Source organism: Stylophora pistillata, chromosome 10 (assembly GCF_964205215.1).
Source record: "Stylophora pistillata chromosome 10, jaStyPist1.2, whole genome shotgun sequence".
Lineage (NCBI taxonomy): Eukaryota > Metazoa > Cnidaria > Anthozoa > Scleractinia > Pocilloporidae > Stylophora > Stylophora pistillata.
Genome location: NC_142528.1, coordinates 19853327 through 19872675, shown reverse-complemented (window position 1 = coordinate 19872675; position 19349 = coordinate 19853327). Strand labels below are relative to the sequence as shown.

The following is a 19349-nucleotide window of genomic DNA, read 5'->3' as shown; positions in this document are numbered from 1 at the left end:
TGCGCCTGCCGTTCACTGCTTTGTATTATCTGTAGCTCAAGCTGACTTGACTCTAAGAGTTCTACATCACACGACGGTTGATTGACATTAATGGTCCAGTGGGACCTAAGGCTCCTTTTATAGCGCGCCTTCGTGTTTAAATGAGTTCTTTGGTTTCTGCTTGATCAAATGTAGTTGTCCTTTGCCATAGTGCTCGTTACATTGTACTCCAGTGTCCGGCTGAAAGCAAAGACAATTTCCTGACTCCAATTTTAATGTTACAAGCTGTGAATCATCAAGAGTCACCACTGAAATCTCCTCCACGCCAAAAACTTCGTCTAAAGATCCATCATCTGAAAATCCACCTTCCAAATAATGGACACCATTGCTTCGCTGGGAGGATTTGGGCACCGATCCAAAACACACATTTGCGAAATGGCTTTGCTTGTTACACATGTTACACTTTTTTCCAAATGCTGGACAGTTTTCACGCTTTCGCACATCATGCATACACCCGCAATAGCACATTCTTTCACTCAGGAGTCAGCACCTCTAGGAAAGGAGGGAAGACTGTGAAGACTGTGAAATATCTTTTTGGGAAATGCAAACAATTGGGTGTTTCTGAATTCCAAGCTTTGTTGGATTGGCGTAACACCCCAACAGAGGGAATGGCTACCAGCCCTGCACAGTGGTTAATGGGTCATCGCTGTCATACGTTGTTGCCCATGTCCAAGTCTCTTCTGAGGCCCCGTTATTCATTGCGTGACAATGTACATGTTATGTCCAGTTGTTCAAGAAACGTCGTCAGAAGAAATACTATGATCGACACGAAAGCCACCTCTAACTTTAGCCCTGGTGAAATCGTGCAAATGAGACTGCCTGGGCAAAAGGTCTGGACACCAGGTACCTGTCTGGATTCGGTGGGTCCTCGTAGTTTCCTTATCAAGACTGGAGGTGCAGTTTTTTTAGGAGAAACCGGCGTGACATTATTAAAACTGACGAGACTCCTGTTCTGAGCCAGACCGTTGTTCCATAGGAAACACAACTGCCCAGTAGTTCTGGAACAGTATCACCTCGACACACGACAGTGCACGTTCCATTGTCTCCAACCTCCGAAGTGCCGTCTGCTGAGCCGCCGTCCTTCCGGCTGGAAGTGCCCACAACAGGCCTTCAAAGATCACAGAGAGAACGGAAACTCCTGACAAGATTTTGGGATTACGTGTTGACGTGATGAGAGCCCCAGCCGTCCAGTGATTACGTGATGAGACCCCCAGCTGTCCAGCGATTCAGCGATTACGTGTTGACATTCTGTTTTTTTTTTGTGTGACACTTCTAGTTTCTTTTTTGTAAGAGGATAGGTGTGACGAATGATCGTGCATATTATTGTGCATTATCAAATACCCCTATCAAATATGTGATAGAATAATTATAACTGTGTATATAGGTTGACGATCTTGGCATTAAATGAGTTCTTTGCAAGGTTTCTGCTTGATCAAATGTAGTTGTCCGTAGCCATAGCGCTCGTTACATCCACACAAGATGAAACCCCCTCCTTCCTTTCCAAGGATGAAGGGCAAGAGTCCTATAACATCAATACACATATCATGGTCAAGCTAACACAATTGTATAGAGGCATTGAAACCATACCTAAATATATACTGGGCTTCATGTCTTGGAAAGGTACAGCAAATGTTAAATGGTTTTCAGTGTCCCAAACCACTGCATTGGAAGAATTAATGCCAGTGTTATCAAGGAGCATAATGTTTGTTTCACCTCCTAAGCCACCAAACATCCTGAGAATCTTGTGATGAACCTTTGCCAAAGGAGTCAATGTCATCTAAGAATTCAGGTCAAACATAAAATTTCTTATTATTCAATCTACTTGAAAAAATGCAATGTGGTCGAAATACACTGGAAAAAGTAGTAAAATGCTTGGGCTCTACAAAGAGGATTACTGAACTTAGAAAACTCACTTGATGCTGTGATTGTGGTTTCATTTTTAAAAGTTTGAGTGGAAGTTTCCTGCCTCGTGAAGTATGATGGGATGATGTAATGAGTACAATTGTGTTGCACTCATTATGTAACTGGATGTCTCCTGAAAATTGATGTGAAGAGAGCACATTTTAAGACCAAGTAAAAGTGGCACATTTTTCCAGCTATTCAATGGACAAGTACCGGTAATCCCAAAAAGACTCAGGGCCTTGCTACAATGCAATAAAATGAATGACTACATCTTAAATGGCTTTGCTTGAATTACCTAGTGTCGTAAGATAACCATCCAAACACTGCAAGATTTCTCTAAGAAATGGCTTCAGTTCCTCAGCAGGAAGGGCGGTAGTCCAGCTCTCTAGGGCATCTAGACCAGCTTCAGCCAAAGGAGTGTAACTTAAACCAAGCTTAAACGTAAGCTAAGAAATTAACAGACAAAGGTAACTTTTGTGATAAAAAAGGTGAAAAACAGTTTAACACAAAGAGGGCCAAATAGATCAGAGCCAGGCAGAAATGATGTAAACAACTTAGGCTTCCTCTAGGACTATGACATTTGCTTTACCATCCTTACAGTGATTCCTTTGTTCCATCTATCATTATCACCATGAGCTCACCAAACTATTGCACAACTATTCTGAGGGTGTAATTTGAATATATCAACAAAGTTGAAATGGTAAATTGGCCCCCATTACGATTATAAAAGCTGATGTTTCGAGCGTTAGCCCTTCGTCAGAGCGACGACGAAGGGCTAACACTCGAAACGTCAGCTTTTATAGTCGTAACGGTGGCCAATTTACCATTTCAACTTTGTTGATATATTCAAATCATTTCGTTATCCCCACCAACGCAGCCCCAAACAGTTTCTTTTGAAACTATCAGCCTTTATTCTGAGGGTGCCCCATAGATGAGATGATACGTTATACAAGCAATCTCATATTCAGCAAGCCTGAGTAGGATTTACAGTCAAACCTCTATTAAGCAGTCACCCTCGGGAAAGAGTCAACTCACCACTTAATAGAGGTTGACCGCTTAGTAGAGGTTTCCCAAAGTGTGGTATAAATATGGTAAAAATGAAATTGTAAAATGTACACAGTATATTGCAATGGTTCAAAACAACAGCAACACAAAAATTAGAAAAACATCAAGTAATTCAAGGAAGTTCACGCTTATACAGTACAGAACTAACGTTGTTTGAAAGGTAATCACCTTTGTTGTAAACCACATTAATAAAGTTTTGCATTCAACCTGATGTGAAAAAATCGGTTATGGTTGTCTACAATTTAGGGCTGCGTAACTTGATTTCATGGAGCAAATCGATCGCTCACTTTGCTTAAGGCCAACGACCGTTCTTCTTGACCGTTAAACTGTGCAAAGTCTTTCAGCTGTTCAGCCACTTCCTCTGCCCTTTGTACCGTAATAATCAAGGAGAAACAAGTAAACAGAGGAGGTGGCTACGGTCTCGAAGTTCCTTGCGAATAATTATTTCTTTGAAGGTGACAGCTTTTCTTGTGGTTGGCTGCAAGCGAAGTTAATAAAAGAAGAGTTTGACATGCACTGCAGTGGGCCTTTGAAGGCCTATTAACCCAAACAAAATCACTCTTATTAATCTGCTATGTATATCATATCTATTTTGAAAGGTGTGTCATGGCTGCTCGGCCTTATTTGGCGCTCCTGCAATGTTTCATTTTCCTATAGTTTTCTTAATTTTTAAGAGCAAATTTTTGCATTGAGCGTAATAATTTTTATGACCTGATTGTGGAAAATGAGTCTCATGAAGGATTTAAGGAATGTTTTACTGATGCAAATTATTATCAATGTACAACTTCTATCAAGCTAGCATTAAGAAATGGTTTCCATAGAACACAATGAGCTGAATTCAGCTACCAAGCATGGAATCACAAGCTTAGCTATCCCAGGACATGATTCTCTTTTAGATATAACTGTTCATCAAGATATCTCTAAAAATCCTGGTCCTACTGGTTTTCATGGATTGCTTCATCGGTCAATTGATTCTACATCGATTATTGTCCAACAGTCGACTACAGATCTCATGGATATATTTATTAATGCTTACAGAAACATTAGCTCTACACTAACTAACAAAGAACAAGATTTAATGGACTTATTTGCTGAAGCATATACCAATATTCGAAGATTTCACTATTCATAGTTCAACCTCAAACTCGTCGAATATGAATACTAATTTTACTCAAGAATACAATAACTCAATTCCTGTGAGGATTACTCCACGCATTGATGCTAAATATGCGCCTTCAATCAACAATTACAGTTCACGCTCACTGGTTCCAATTAAGTCAACTGCCACTACAAAGCCTAATCAAACTAACACTACAAAAAACACATTTGCTCTATTTAACATCAGATCCATCAGAAATAAAGCTATGGCTATCAAGGATTATGTTGTGGATAACAACATCGATATTCTGGCACTTACCAAGACATGGCTTCATCCTGGGAAATATGATGAGTTAGAAATCAGCTCATTGTGCCCTTTTGGCTCATATGGTGCGCATTATAGGTTTTGTTTTTCCTTCTTTTTTCCTTATTACTTCGTCACAGCATAATAGTTTTTTACTTTCTTCTTTTGTTTGATGACTTCCTTATTTTCTCCTTTCCCTCAACGTCCTTGTTTTATCCTTTCTTCGTTTTTTACCGGCAGAATTTCGGATAGTAGAAAAGTACCCGTAACGTAATAAAGAAAAATTTCCATGACCAAAGAAGTTGCCTGTAATAATGGAATAACTAAAACTCTTGGCAAGTATAAAAGTACCTGTAATAATGTAATAACCAAAAATCTACACGAGGGGTGGAAAATTTGCCCGTAATAACGTAATACAAAAAGTTTCCACAACTGAAGTAGTTGCCTATAATAATGTAATAACGAAAACTTTCGGCAGGTACAAAAGTATCCATAATAACGTAATAACCTATAATCTGCGCGATGGGTTCGAAAATTTGCCCGTAATAACGTAATATGAAATATTTCCACTACTAAAAAAGTTGCCTGTAAGAATATAATAACGAAAACTTTCGGCGAGTATAAAAGTACCCATAATAACGTAATAACCAAAAATCTACGCAAGGGGAGGAAAATTTGACTGTAATAACATAATAACGAAAAATTTCCATGTCCAAAGAAGTTGCCTGTAATAATATAATAATGAAAACTTTCGGTGAGTAGAAATTCCCGTAATAACGAAATAAGGAAAAATCTACACTAGGGGGGAAGATCTGGTTAATTAAAGGTGGAGCAGAGAAAATTATCGCAACAACGTAATAACTTGGAAAGTACCCGGCTGTAAATAATGTAATAACGAAAAATCTACATCCGGGGAGAAGGCTTTTTTAATGAAAGATTTCCACGAACAGAGAAAATTGTCATAACAACGTAACAACAAACAAAATACAACTACTGGGACACACTGCACAATGCAAGTAATAATACACACATACTCAACAATATTTCCATTAAAAGCATCCGATTTAACGCTGTGGCTATATAGCAAGTTTTTCAAAATACTTTATGGCCGGCATGCCGGTATTTTCAATAAATGTCACCAATCGAATAATTCCAAGTAAACCAAACAATCATACATGTCAAATGAGAAGAATCAAGCGATCCTTCAATGCTTTGCTACTATTGTATCCTCTGTATTGAAACATCAGGCTATTTTTTTCAATTTTAGGCCATCAAACCATCAACTACAATACTTCCAGCCCCGACATAAAAGTAGCTGTATAATGCAATGTCAACCTTTTCTGGGAATATAGAAATGATCATTGCGTCAGAGTAAAAATGCAATCCAGGAAAGTTGAACCCAGACTTAATCTACCTTATTACATGCTGTTGGTGAAAGCATGTAATAAGGTAGATAAAATTTGACCAATCCGGTTGGACAGAACTGGTTGAAATTCTCTGCGTTGCACGCGGACCATTACAACACGTTTTCTGAGTCCGTATATAAAACTTTTCTGCCCACAGTGATCACTTAAAAGGTTTCTGGAGACAGAGGGCTTGAAAGGAAGACAGTCATATGCTCTAAATGAGGAAATTTCACAGCCTCAATGGGGAAATGCAACCCTTAGAAGCAAAGGGGCATGCGTGCAGAATGCTGTATAGGCTGCAAAGATATGTTGATGACTATTTCGTATGAAAAACATTTTCGTAAATTGAATCAGCCATGGAAAATAAATAAGAAAATTTGCCTCCAAGGTTTTGAGCGAGTCATCAACATAAACAGAGTCATCTACAGCAATTGCTACTGCAGGATAGTCTAAAGTGTGTGTCTCGGGAAGCAAGAACTTACTGGGAGCAAAATGAAGCAGCAATGTTTCCAAAAAGACACCTAAATTAATGCATGTCCGGTTCTGTTAAAGTGTCAAAGCTGTAACCAATGTAAACAATGACCTTCTTCAAATTGCCAAGTGGTGCTCTAATAATTATCTTTTATCGAAACCAAGTAAAACAAGAATGCTGGTGTTTGGGACCAGACAAATGCGCTCAAAGTTAGGCCACTTTTCACTAAACTTCATAGGAAAGGAACTCTTCCCTGTCAAAGTCGCATTAAATCTCCTTGTGTCTAGGTAGAAAGAGTCTTATTGACTTCAGCTTTTCGGTGGAAGAAACACCAATTTACACACGCCATTACAGAAAACAAACAAGCAGACTGACAACTCCAAAACACCTATTTGCATTCACTTACAATTTGACTTTCTGTGACATTTTAAAACGGAACAGAGGTAAATCTTTACGACTTTTATTCATCGAATTCCTGCGTTTCTGCCGTGAAATTTACGACGAAAGTGTATTTTAGGATTTTGAACTGGTGCTGAATAAAATTCTTTGTTAGCCTAAACTTATAAATTCGTCTGTATCTGGCGCATGTCAAACCCATTTGCAGCTTAAAAGTCAAACAGGGATTGTCACTTACTAAATTGGCTTGCCATTAAGTGTTATGATCGCCTTCGTATGAATTTGTTTTTTTTTGTTGTTGTCGTTTTACTAGTCCGCGTTTTACTAGTCCGCGTTTTACTAGTCCGCGTTTTACTAGTCCCCGTTTTACTAGTCCGCGCTTTACTAGTCAGCGTTTTACTAGTCCGCGCTTTACTAGTCCGCGCTTTACTAGTCCGCGCTTTACTAGTCCGCGCTTTACTAGTCCGCGTTTTACTAGTCCGCGTTTTACTAGTCCGCGTTTTACTAGTCCCCGTTTTACTAGTCCGCGTTTTACTAGTCCGCGTTTTACTAGTCCGCGTTTTACTAGTCCGCGCTTTACTAGTCCGCGTTTTACTAGTCCAGTCCAGTCCAGTCCAGTCCAGTCCACGAAATACCATATGCCTCCAAACATAGCGAGCAAACTGAGCTACTAGTGTATGTCCGTGTTAAAACACACGAAAGGACTCTAAAGCACACTTCACTTTGATTGGGCAGAAAAACACAAAGATTTTCTGGCACCAATCAGATGGCAGAACGACTGCGACCGTTTGGAACTAGTCTTGTAAGACAATGTCCCCAGGGGCTCTTCATACCCTAACTTGAAATCGACTCAGTCCCTGGGTCTCCGAGGATGCATGGATCCTGGACTATCAGACCACTATGCTGTTCTCTGAACTGCGCCTACAAATATCCAACTTTGAGGAAAAAACCGGTAACTAATAGGAATCTACGCACTTTGAATATGGAGAGTTTTTGCACTGACTTTATTGATGCTTTCTCTGATGAACAATGCACAGATCTGAACTCACTGGTCGATAAATATGATACTACACTGCTCTCTCTAATTGACAAACATGCTCCAGTAAAACATCGTTGGATTACAGTTCGACCAAAGGCTCTATGGTATACACCTGAAGTGACTGAGCAGAAGAGAATTAGAAGGAACCTTGAACGAAACTGGTGCCTAACAAGACTGCCGTCTGATCACCTGCGTTATGTAAACCAGTGCAATGTTGTTGTTAATCTCATTGCTAGACTAAAATCTGATTACTATTCATCTATTATCGAACAGCACTCATATGATCAAAAGGTGTTATTTTCTACCGTAAATAAGCTCTTGCAGAAATAAACTCCCAAGAGGTATCCTATCTGTCATGACAACGCAGCGCTGGCCAATTCATTTGCTGATTTCTTCACTGAGAAGATTGACAAAATCCACCATTCACAGTTAGCTAAACAAGATGCAATCAGCAATGATCTCACTTTGGAGCCACCTACTGAGATTTCAACGTCATTCTGTGATTTCGTTGGGGTAACAGAAAAGCACATTGTGGAGTACACCACCAAATTTTCTAATAAATCTTGCTGTTTAGATCCTATCCCATCTATCGTCTTTGAAGGATGCGTTAAAGTGCTACTTCCAGTTATTACAAAGATTGTTAACATGTCACTCGATACAGCTACTGTACCTAAATCCCTCAAGACTGCTACTGTCTCTCCTCTTCTAAAGAAGCCCGATGCTGATCACAACCAGTTTGCTAATTTTAGACCAGTATCACACCAAAGCCTTGTCTCTAAAATCATTGAAAAGTCTGTGGCGGTTCAACTTACCGATTACATAACGAAGCACCACTTGGGTGAGATGTTCCAATCTGCCTATAAAGTTTTCCATTGTACAGAAACCGCCTTAGTTAAAGTGCAGAATGACATTCTACGCACTGTTGATACAAACCATTCTATTGCATTGCTACTATTAGACTTGTCTGCGGCCTTCGATACGGTAGACCATTCTATACTGTTGTCAAGACTAGAGCAAAGATTTGGTGTAAAAGGAAAAGTAATCCAATGGTTTAAGTCTTATCTCATGGACCGTGAACAGTTTGTACAAATTGAAAACTGTAAGTCAACTTTACGCAAATTGGTACATGGCGTTCCACAAGGACCTATTTTGGGCCCATTATTGTATGTAATATAATTATACTTCTCCAATAGCTGATATTATTAAGACCTATGGTCTACAATATCATTTATACGCTGATGGCACGCAAATTTATGTCTTTCTTGTCAAGTTCGCAAGATGAACTATCAACAGTTAAATCTCAAGTGGAATTGTCTGTAAAACACATTGATTCATGGATGATATCGAACGGCTTGAAGCTCAACCAAGATAAAACCGAATTGTTACTGATCATCAGTTCCAGGTTTCGTCAATCTCCTGTACTCAATTTTTTTGAAGTTGGTGATGAAAATATTAGCCCAGCTCAATCTACAAGAGATTTAGGAGTGTTTTTCGATGAACATCTAACAATGGATGAGCAAGTTAAAAAGTCTGTCAAGCTTCGTACTATCACCTAAGGAACATAAGTAAGATACGAAAATATCTCAGTCCGGAAACTGCTGAAATTGTGATTCATGCTTACATTACATCTAAATTGGATAATTGCAATTCCCTTCTCTATGGACTACCTGACTATATGATTAACAAGCTACAGTCTATACAGAACGCTGCTGCGCAAGTTATTACTTTGACAAAGAAATGGGAACATATTACACCTGCATTAAAGAAACTTCATTGGCTACCAGTTAAGTATTGTATTATCATCAAAATACTTCTACTTGTCTATAAAGGTCTACACGGCTTAGCTCCAACTTATATTGCTGAACTGTGGCATCAAAGGAATTATGGCTCTCGTGTACTGCGTTCCTCATCACAAATGCTCCTGATGGTTCCAAAAACATTTCGAAAGAACTATGGTGACCGTGCCATCTCCATTGCCGGTCCCAAGCTTTGGAACGATTTACCATATTCCCTGAAAATACCTGAATCTGTTGCAATTTTCAAGAAGAACCTTGAAACATACTTGTTCAAAAACGCTTTATAATTTACGATTTTTTATAATTCAATTGCTATGTTAATTAGTCTATAATTTTGTAAAGCACTACGGAGAACTAGTCGAGCTTAGTGCTATATAAATGCTTTTTTATTTTTATTATTATTATTATTATTATTATTATTATTATTATTATGTGTTTGATGAGCTTTTGAAAGAAACTGGACCTGGTGCGCGTATCATCGTATCAAAATATCCTGAAGATTGTTACATTGATTTTCCAAAAATCAGTCAAAAAGTTAAGTTGAATTTATCTTCCTCTTGATTGATCAGTTGATATGTATTCAATTATATCGTTTAATGCATCAGTAATCTCCCGTCAAGACTGTTGTCATTTATTATTAGTAATATCATTAGTTTATCAGTAGTCTCTAATCACTGTTGTCAATTCTAGCTTTTTAGTTCTCTTGTTACTTTTAGCCGTATTTAGTTGTATCTATTTCCTGTAAACATGACCCGCCTAGATTAGCTTAGTTACCCACTGGCATGTTACTGTACTAGCTTTTATCCCAAAACACAATAAAAAAAATGTATGTATGAAATAAAGCATTGGAATTTTAACTACCTGAGTGTTTAATGGAGGTGAAATACAATAAAATTGGCCAATTAGGAATTCTAAAATTAATGGTGACCGCATCTGCTTAATAGAGGTGACCACTTAATAGAGGCCAAATTTACAGTAAATAAGGGAACTGCATTTTGGGAATTTGTAAGTGTCCGTTTAATAGAGGGCAACCGCTGAAGAGAGGACCGCTTAATAGAGGTTTGACTGTAACTGTTATAATTGTAACATGCACATCAATGACCTTCCTACTGGCTCACAATCGTCACAACTGATGATGGATGGAGGGGATACTGTTATCTACAATCAAACCTGTATTAAGCAGTCACCTACAGGCAATTTATGTAGTTTGACTGCTTAAGATTACTCTTTAGGATTGTGTGCTCCGCATGTTGTACTGCACTTATAATCAAGTAATCAGGTGATGCGCACATACATTCTAAGAACACAGCATTGGTTTCCACTCAATGGGCCAGGTAATGAGAAATAATGGTCTTTAGCTCTTGAACAACCACAGTGACATGTATTTTTTATTGCGTACATATTATTCCTTCAAATGGGAGAAACTGACCAAAAAATTCATCAAAGAGAAAAAATGATACAGCTAAAAGCATGCACGAAGTCCATTACTAGATGATCCAAATCAGCCGTCGGTTTAACGGCTGTCATGCAAGAGGTTATGTGTTTGGTACATTCCTGGCCAAACTGAAAGATTGGCCTTGACCTCTTGCATGACAGATGTACAGTGGATTGCATTGCATTTTGTGTGTCATTTTTTAGCCCAAACTCTTTGAAAGCTGATGAATAAAGGCTGATAGTTTCTAAAGAAACTGTTTGGGGCTGCGTCGGTGGGGGTAATGAAATAATTTGAATACATCAACAAAGTTGAAATGATAAATTGGCCACCGTTATGATTGTAAAAGCTGACGTTTCAAGCCTTAGCCCTTCGTCGGAGCGAATAGGGGAATTGTGGGTTGTGTGTACTTTTTAAGGCAGAAAAAGGAGCTACGTGATTGGTGGGAACATGGCAACGAGAAAAACACGAATTTATTCGAACACCTGTTCAGCGGTTGGCATTGTAATTTTGACAAAATAGGCCAAACTCTATTAAACCTGAACGTGCTGCTTATGGCAGCCCAAGATAGAGAATTGGAGGAACTAAAATACAAGAATGAAGCTTTAAGATGATGTATATTATGATTATTTTGTAAGTATATATGGCAGACCTGTTCATAGGCCCCTCAAGTTGACCTTTATTTTACCACCGCAAAAGAGACATGGAGTACTTTATTTTCATTGGTCACTAATCAGACTTAAAAGGTAACAACATAACAAGAAATTAATATTTTCCAAGAGATGAAAGGACCATCTGCTAGCACACAAAATTTACCAGCAGGATTGCATCGCGTTGTAGTGTATGAAGTTGCCAAAGTTGCATAATGTTTCATTGCCCTATTTGAACTTTTCAATTTTTCGGAGAAAAAAGCGCGATAGAACTTTTTGATATAATTTTCGTAAAAGGTTCATTAAAGTGTCCTTTAGAAAAAATAAAACGAAGCACAAAATTTTGCAACTGTCGGCAGATTCTTGATATTTACAGTCAGTGGCTCTTATTACTGGGCGACCACTTAATATGGTACCACTTAATGCAGGTTAAACTGATTTTCTTATCTAATTCCACCCCTAAAAATGAAACAAAATTATCCCTGGATTTTGCTTCTCACTGGCAAGGACTAAAGATATCCTGAGCAGACTCTCTATTGGACTCCTGTTAAGTCTTCCATAGTAATCTTCAATTATCTAGTTGCTGTACCCTGTTCACTATACAGTTGAACCTGAATTAAGAAATCACTTACAGAGAATGGTGGGATAACAGCTTAATACAGGTTGACCCCTTAATGTAGGATCTACAGAATAGGGTATCATGAAAATGATTAAAAAAACAGTTTGCCATAATTGGCCACTTATGTACAAATACTTGCTCAGAAGTACTACTAACATGGATTCTGGGTATCTAGTCAAGTTGCAGACTGTTCAATTCGTCTAAACGCCAACTTGCCGATGTATAAATTCGAGTAAAGACGTCGGCGAGTTGGTCCTCGATCCAGTACGACTTATTAGAAGTTAAACATGTAGAAAAGTAAATGTTCATTAGTAAAAAAAAACATTCTTTTTCTTCCAACAAAGTTTAAACACGAATAAAGCATGATAAACATCGCCAATTACTATAGCAGCTTCAGACACAAATGAGTTATTTATTGTGACAACAACACCTTAAAGACTCGTCATGTCAATCGGTCAGATTTTTTCAGAAAACTTGGCTTTCAAGACAAGAGCGTCAGTAAAAAGCAATTCTTTTTATTTCCAAAAAAGTTTATAACAGTCTCAAGGCTAACAAAGCAAGATAAACATCGCCAATTACCATAACAGCTTCAGATGCGAACGAGTTGTTGTGGACAACAGCACCGTCAAGCCTCATCATGACGATCGGTTAGATTTAAGAAAACTTGGCTTTCTAGACAAGATCTTTAGTAAAATGCAATTCTTTTTATGTTCAACAAAGTTTTTAAGGATTTTATGGCGAACAAGTGAGTGTGACAACAACACCGTAAAGACTGACATCATGTCAATCGGTCAGATTTTTTAAAGAAAACTAACGCCCGGTTCAGACGCCGAACTTTTCATGAGCCAAACTAAATTCGAATTTGGACCGACCCAAATTAAGAAAAAATACATCTGCTAATTCAAACGCCATTCTTTTTGGCCGGTCCCAATTCAGTTCCAGTAAAACCAGTCAAACTGCTTGCAAAATACATTAAAACAATTTATGCGTTAGGATCGGCACATGAAAAGTACGGCATCTGAATTAAAGCGGTTCCAAAGGCGTTCTAAAGGCGAAATTCTCAGCCAAGCCAGGCGGGAAGAACGGGTGAGCCGTTCCAAATTGATTCAGACGCTGATCTTTTCATGTGCTTAATTCAAGGCATTAGGTTCGGCTCATGAAAAGATCAGCGTCTGAACCAGGCCTTAGCTTTCTAGTCGAGATCTTTTTTTAAAAAAAAAACAATTCTTTTCATTTCTAACGAAGTTTTTAAGGATTTCAATGCGAATAAAACAAGATAAACATCGACAATGACTGTAAAAACTTCAGACGCGAATGAGTGGTAATTATAACCGGTCGAGTCAAAGAAAAGTGATCTCGCTCGAAGAGCTTATGCTATTTTGCGAAATGAAATGAAATTGTACTATTTTGCAAAACGAAACGAAACGAAATTTTGCGAAATGGCATTTTTTTGCCTTTATTTAGCAAATATGTCCTCTTCGTCCGAAATGAAATGTGTCCACTAATAAAATGATCAATATTTCTAAGAGTCTGGTCACCTCTCTTTTATTAACCATAATAGTACTCGTTTTGCAAAGTAGTAATTTTGACAGAATTACTATTTTGCAAAATGGCGTTTTTTCACCTTTATTTAGCAAATATGTCCTCTTCGTCTGAAACAAAATGTGTCCACTAATAAAATGGTCAATATTTCTAAGAGCCTGGTCACCTTTCATTTTATTGACCATAATAGAACTCGTTTCGCAAAGTAGTAATTTTGCCAGAATTACTATTTTGCGAAATGGTGTTTTTTTCACCTTATTTAGCAAATATGTCCTGTTCTTCTGAAACAAAATGTTTCCACTAATAAAATTATCAATATTTATTTCTAAGAGCCTGGTCACCTCTCATTTTATTGACCATAATAGAACTCGTTTCGCAAAGTAGTATGCCAGAATTACTATTTTGCTCTTTTATTACTATTTTACTCTTTACATGCTAAATGTATTTTCAAAATTCTTTTCAATTTCTAGATTTTAAGCAAGGACCCTTGTGTAAACAGGACATGTACATCGTGGCATTTACAAAGTAGTATGTGAAGTGACAGACTGAGATGAAAGAAGTACTCAAGAACAAGTAAGCATACTCCAAATTTAGTAACCTGTGGAGCACTGGGACCTCACTTTATACACAAGAAGATAATTACTTTTGCAGCAATAAACTTTTTTACCTTTAATGCTGCCACTGAGGAGACAAGATCAAGTGTGACTAATTCCAGGGGGAGTGAGAGAACAACCAGTAAACATGAAATGAGCAGATCATCTTTATATTGTTGCATTCTTACAACAATCTATAATCAAACAGACAACATGTATTTAACTGAATATCACCCCTGGCATCACATGTGAACTAAGATCATGATGTTCAAGAAACTTCTCAGAGCACAAGAAGGCCTATCAAAATATAAGACAAAAATAACCCAAAATATCCCAATTTATAACCAACTTGTGCACCTTTTTCTGAAATTCTCGCACCCCAGTTCACCAGTGAGAATCAGTTTGTATTTCTTATTATCCAAGAAAAATTATGGTCTATTCACACAGCTGGCTACAACAAATTGGACTTCAGCTTAACTTTCAATTCAAAGTGACTTTTTGAACAAAGAACAATTGCTTTGAAGTTTGATTTTTTGTTGAATTTGAAAATAAGGAGCTAAAACTAGGTTTAGGACAGAATTAAATTACGGGGCAGAAAATAGATACAGCTTACCAGAGCTTAGTGTACATCTTGACTGTATTGGAGCAAGCTGTATCAACCAACCACAACATGCTTAATATCAAAAACTTCAATATACATGTATATATAACATACCTCTTTTGTGAACTTGTGGAAAAGAACAAAGCATTTCATACAGTCCGAAGTATCTACAATTTCAAGATTTAGGTTTTCATTCTTCAAATCTGGTTTTTCTGCCTTAATATTCTAAAACAAAAATGTAAAACCAATATCAATACAATTCTAGCTCTAGAGTATTTAACATCTAAGTTATAGTTAGAGGATTCTCCATCTTAGCAAGGATGACACGGGACCCTCCATTCGTTGGTATACCATCTTGAAGAGCCTTCAACGCATACTCATATGCAGCACATACTCAAATATAGTCCATTGACGGTAAATGATTACCAATCAGTGGCTAGAAACATCACTTCTTCAAACATATGGACAAATCCCCTCTCACAAAATCATCAGATATTTGAGCTCGCTTACTTTGTATATCTGTATTTGTGCTAAAACATCAAGGATTCCCACATCCAATTATAAGAGAATGACAAACTTGCAATTTCATGCCCTCCTCAACCCATCACGCATACAAACATCAACTTTTTCATTCATGCCATACCAGTAGCAAAACATGGCTTACCAACAGGTTGTTAACCCTACACGAAGCCCTCTGATACAAATAAAATAAGCTGTATGACACACAGGCAGCCCAACCTCACTACTAGAAAAGCGGACGTGACTCTTACCGTGTTGCGTAACGTTTTATATTTATAAAGGTTTGTATGGGATGTTATCGCTTTGCCTTAAAAGAGAGAAAAAAATGTATTGTTTTGAAATAAAATGGGCTTACCTTATTGCCTTGTTGTTTTCTTTGTTGATTCCGAGCATCTCGGGCCATTTTGAAGCGTTTTCGGCGAGTTAGCGCTATGTTGGTGATCTTTTAGCAGTTGAACACCAACATAGCGCTAACTCGCCGAAAACGCTTCAAAATGGCCTGAGACGCTCGAAATCAACAAAGCAAACAACAAGGCAATAAGGTAAGCCCATTTTATTTCAAAACAAGACATTTTTTTCTCTCTTTTAAGGCAAACCGATAACATCCCAAACAAACCTTTATAAATATAAAACGTTACGCAACACAGTAAGAGTCACGTCCGCTTTTCTAGTAGTGAGCTTGGGCTGCCTGTGTATGACATTTGCTCAACAAAATTGATTTTTAGTGGGGCTCTGCCCCACGCGCACAAAGCACGCGTGGGGCAGAGCCCCATACCCATAGAATATGGTCAACCTTTTTTCGTTTGGTTGTCACGAAACTGACCAAGCGTACGTACGTACGTACATGCCTTCAGATTGCATGGGTAGGGTAGGGGAGACTATCAAAATGAAGGGAGTGGTGTCTCAGGCGAATCTTGGCAAATGCACATCTCTTGTGTTATCATTAATATTTATACGAACTTGGGAGCTCCGCTTTTAGGCTTGGCTAAATCTATATATTATTGCATTACTTGTTTACAAAGAAGCATCCATGGAGGCTGCATATGGTTGAAATGTTCATTATAGGAAGAAAAACTCTGTATTACATGGTACTCAATTGAAATGGCTTTGCATACCAGCCCTCGTTGAAACCCAGGAACGCTACTACTCTAGCTTCTTGTTTTAATTTTTGTCATGCAAGAGAGACTTACGGCACAAGGTTCAAGGCAGTCTCAGCCTTACCATTCTTGATGCACTGAAACCTCAAAACCAACTTAGATTAATAAATACAGAATGCATTAAGACTGCATACATGAGACATCATCAAGTCATAGATATGTAATAAAGGATCTTGCCTTGAAAAAAGACAGTTTTTCACACATCTTCATGCAAACTTCTAACAACTTGTAGAATCCACTCACTACAGGGAACCTAAAGAACAAAAAATAAAAAGTAAAATAAAAAGCATCCATACATGTAACTTGATTGATTTATTGTCGTTATGACACAGCTGCCTGTTCCCAACTGAGTTCAAGATGCAATTGGTTACTGATTTACCAGTCTTCTTTACCTCCTTCTCTTCAAAACGTTAATAAAAGTTGGAAGAAATTTGAATCTACATTTTCTTTTTCTTTTTTCACTAACTGTGCTTCAAAATTTAATTTAAGAATATCAAAATAACAAATCTGGACCAACAGAGTGGTTGTTATCGACAAAATACACATTCATTTACTGCAAAAAGACTTAACACAAAAGCTGCAGGCACATAAATGCCTACATAGTACAAGTACCAAAACCAAAGAAGATCCTAAACACTGAACCCACCTTGAAGACATGATAATAATGTCTCTGCAAAACATGTATATCCATCTTTCAAACAGTGTGACACAATAGTTGGGAAGAACACACCTTGAATTCAAGACATTGAAATCGTATAAATATAGGAATCAAATACTGTTGGAATCTGAGCATCCTCACAAATTACATGTACATACTGTAACATCACTTTACTTCTTTCTTTCACATTGAAACTCAACCTTTTTCTACACTCCAACACAGTCACTAAAATATCTAATGAGAGCATTATCTCAACAATAATAATAATGGTACATTTATATAGCCCACTCTCCAAATCAATGTTCTAATGCGCTTTATGGCACTTTGTGAGGGACTTCAGCCAGTCTGCATAGATCAGTTTTACAATTTTTGAAAGGGAATTTTGCAGGTGCTCCAGATTTTCAACTTTTTAAAAACAGCTATACTCCATACTCCTCATGAAAAGTGTGTAGGTTCTTTATGCCCCCTGCTACCAGTACAGAAAAGATGAGGGAGAGAGGGGTCTAAGGTTTTTAGTCCTTATCTGGAGGGACTGGAATGTCTCGCCATTGGCAGATGTCATAGCAAAGGCAGCACATTCTTCCATTATTTTAAGACTGCAAGTGTTTGTCTGGGACTCCAAACCTTGACCTTCCCCATGGTGCTTCATCAAAAGATCTAGCAACACAATTATTTTAAAAATCTACTAATTCAGAACTTTGATCCTGAACCTTTTTACCTGCAGAACTCTATCAGACTGATAAATATCAGGAAGTCTTTGGGCACTTTAGGTTGGAGTCCAGCAACTGGGTCAGACAGAGACACTTCTTTGTCAGCTGTAGCAGATGCAGGAACATCACTAGCAGAGCTCTTACCAAGAATATCTCCCTAACAAAACAAACAAATCACAAGTGTTTAAGGAAAATAGGGTTACAAAATTAATTTATAACATAGCTTGTAAATTTGTGAATCAAATTCAATTGCGCGAGCGTGCTTCAATTTTCCATTGTGCATGCTGGTGATATCAGCAAACAAATACCTCGCAAAAAAATTTTTTCTTGCGAGTGACTTCAGCATTTTTCATTAAAAAAACGGGAAAAACTTCCGCGAAAAAGTTAAATTAGATATGGCAACAAGCGAACAAGCCAATGAAGATCTACCAACTTTTTCCTTGAGAATGGATTTTTTACCTCCCGAGAAAGAACCCAGAGAAAGGGAAAACAAAACAACCAATGGTTTCCTCTCGTTTCACAACTCTAAACTTCATTTCCACACTTGAGTTCACCTGTCAGTTTTTGACCAATCAAAGACAAGAACATATGAACTTCATATATTCATTGTAAAAGACAAGATCATTGAAGCATAGCAAAATACTTCTCCAAAACAAAATAAACAATGCATTGAAGTGTAGGAGAGGGAATTTCTACCCTTTATACATAAACTACAGTGTTTAAAATGTTATAAAACAATTGGTTCATACATCAGCTGTGCATTCATTGAGATATGAAGCACTTGGGAAGTTTGGAGGGCACTCGAGAAGCTAGAGTTGCTCTCAGCTAAGCTTCGAACAACTCTTAAGGTCGGCACACACGAGGGGACTAGTCCCTGCAACTAGTCTGTGCAACTAGTCCCAGCGACAAGTCTCTGAAGGGTTTACACGAGGGGACCGGTAGCAGGGACTATTCCCTTAAGGCGTTCACACGAGGGCACTCCATTGCACAAGAACATAGGAAAATTAAGAGGCAGAAGATGTTTCTTAGTCTGGGGCCTTACACGAAAACAATGAAAATTTGGTAACTTTTCATCGTAGCACTATTAAACATCAACACAAAATGAACTACACTTATTCAGTCGGATTATTGATACTTTAACGTGTTTGGTTTTTTTTTTTTTTAACAGACACAGAGTCAAATAGGGTAAAAATTCCATCAAAACGGCTCCAAGACATTTGTATATGTTTACAGAACTAGAAATAGATTTTTATTCTTCAGTTGTAGAAATCTAGAGTTCAGGGAAAATTCATAGAAACTGCAATGTTTACAAATCATACTGACCCGTGATTGGCTTATTTTCCATTTAGTC

The 19349-nt window shown here is 37.8% G+C and overlaps 1 protein-coding gene across 5 annotated transcripts in view; it reads right to left on the bottom strand.

Annotated features, from left to right (window-relative positions):
• LOC111320216 (DNA-dependent protein kinase catalytic subunit) overlaps positions 1–19349 on the bottom strand; it is a 214034-nt gene that overhangs the window by 136759 nt on the left and 57926 nt on the right. For all 5 annotated transcript variants that reach the window (XR_015992649.1, XM_088736607.1, XM_088736604.1 and 2 more), the window contains 8 exons: positions 18007–18155; positions 17277–17360; positions 16808–16883; positions 15069–15179; positions 14428–14547; positions 2237–2387; positions 1953–2074; positions 1627–1816 (listed from right to left, as the gene is read on the bottom strand). Coding sequence is in view for 4 of the 5 variants with exons in the window: in XM_088736607.1 (XP_088592733.1) it covers positions 1627–1816; positions 1953–2074; positions 2237–2387; positions 14428–14547; positions 15069–15179; positions 16808–16883; positions 17277–17360; positions 18007–18155 (1003 nt within the window). In the remaining variant the exon portion in view is untranslated. The remainder of the gene's footprint in view (positions 1–1626; positions 1817–1952; positions 2075–2236; positions 2388–14427; positions 14548–15068; positions 15180–16807; positions 16884–17276; positions 17361–18006; positions 18156–19349) is intronic.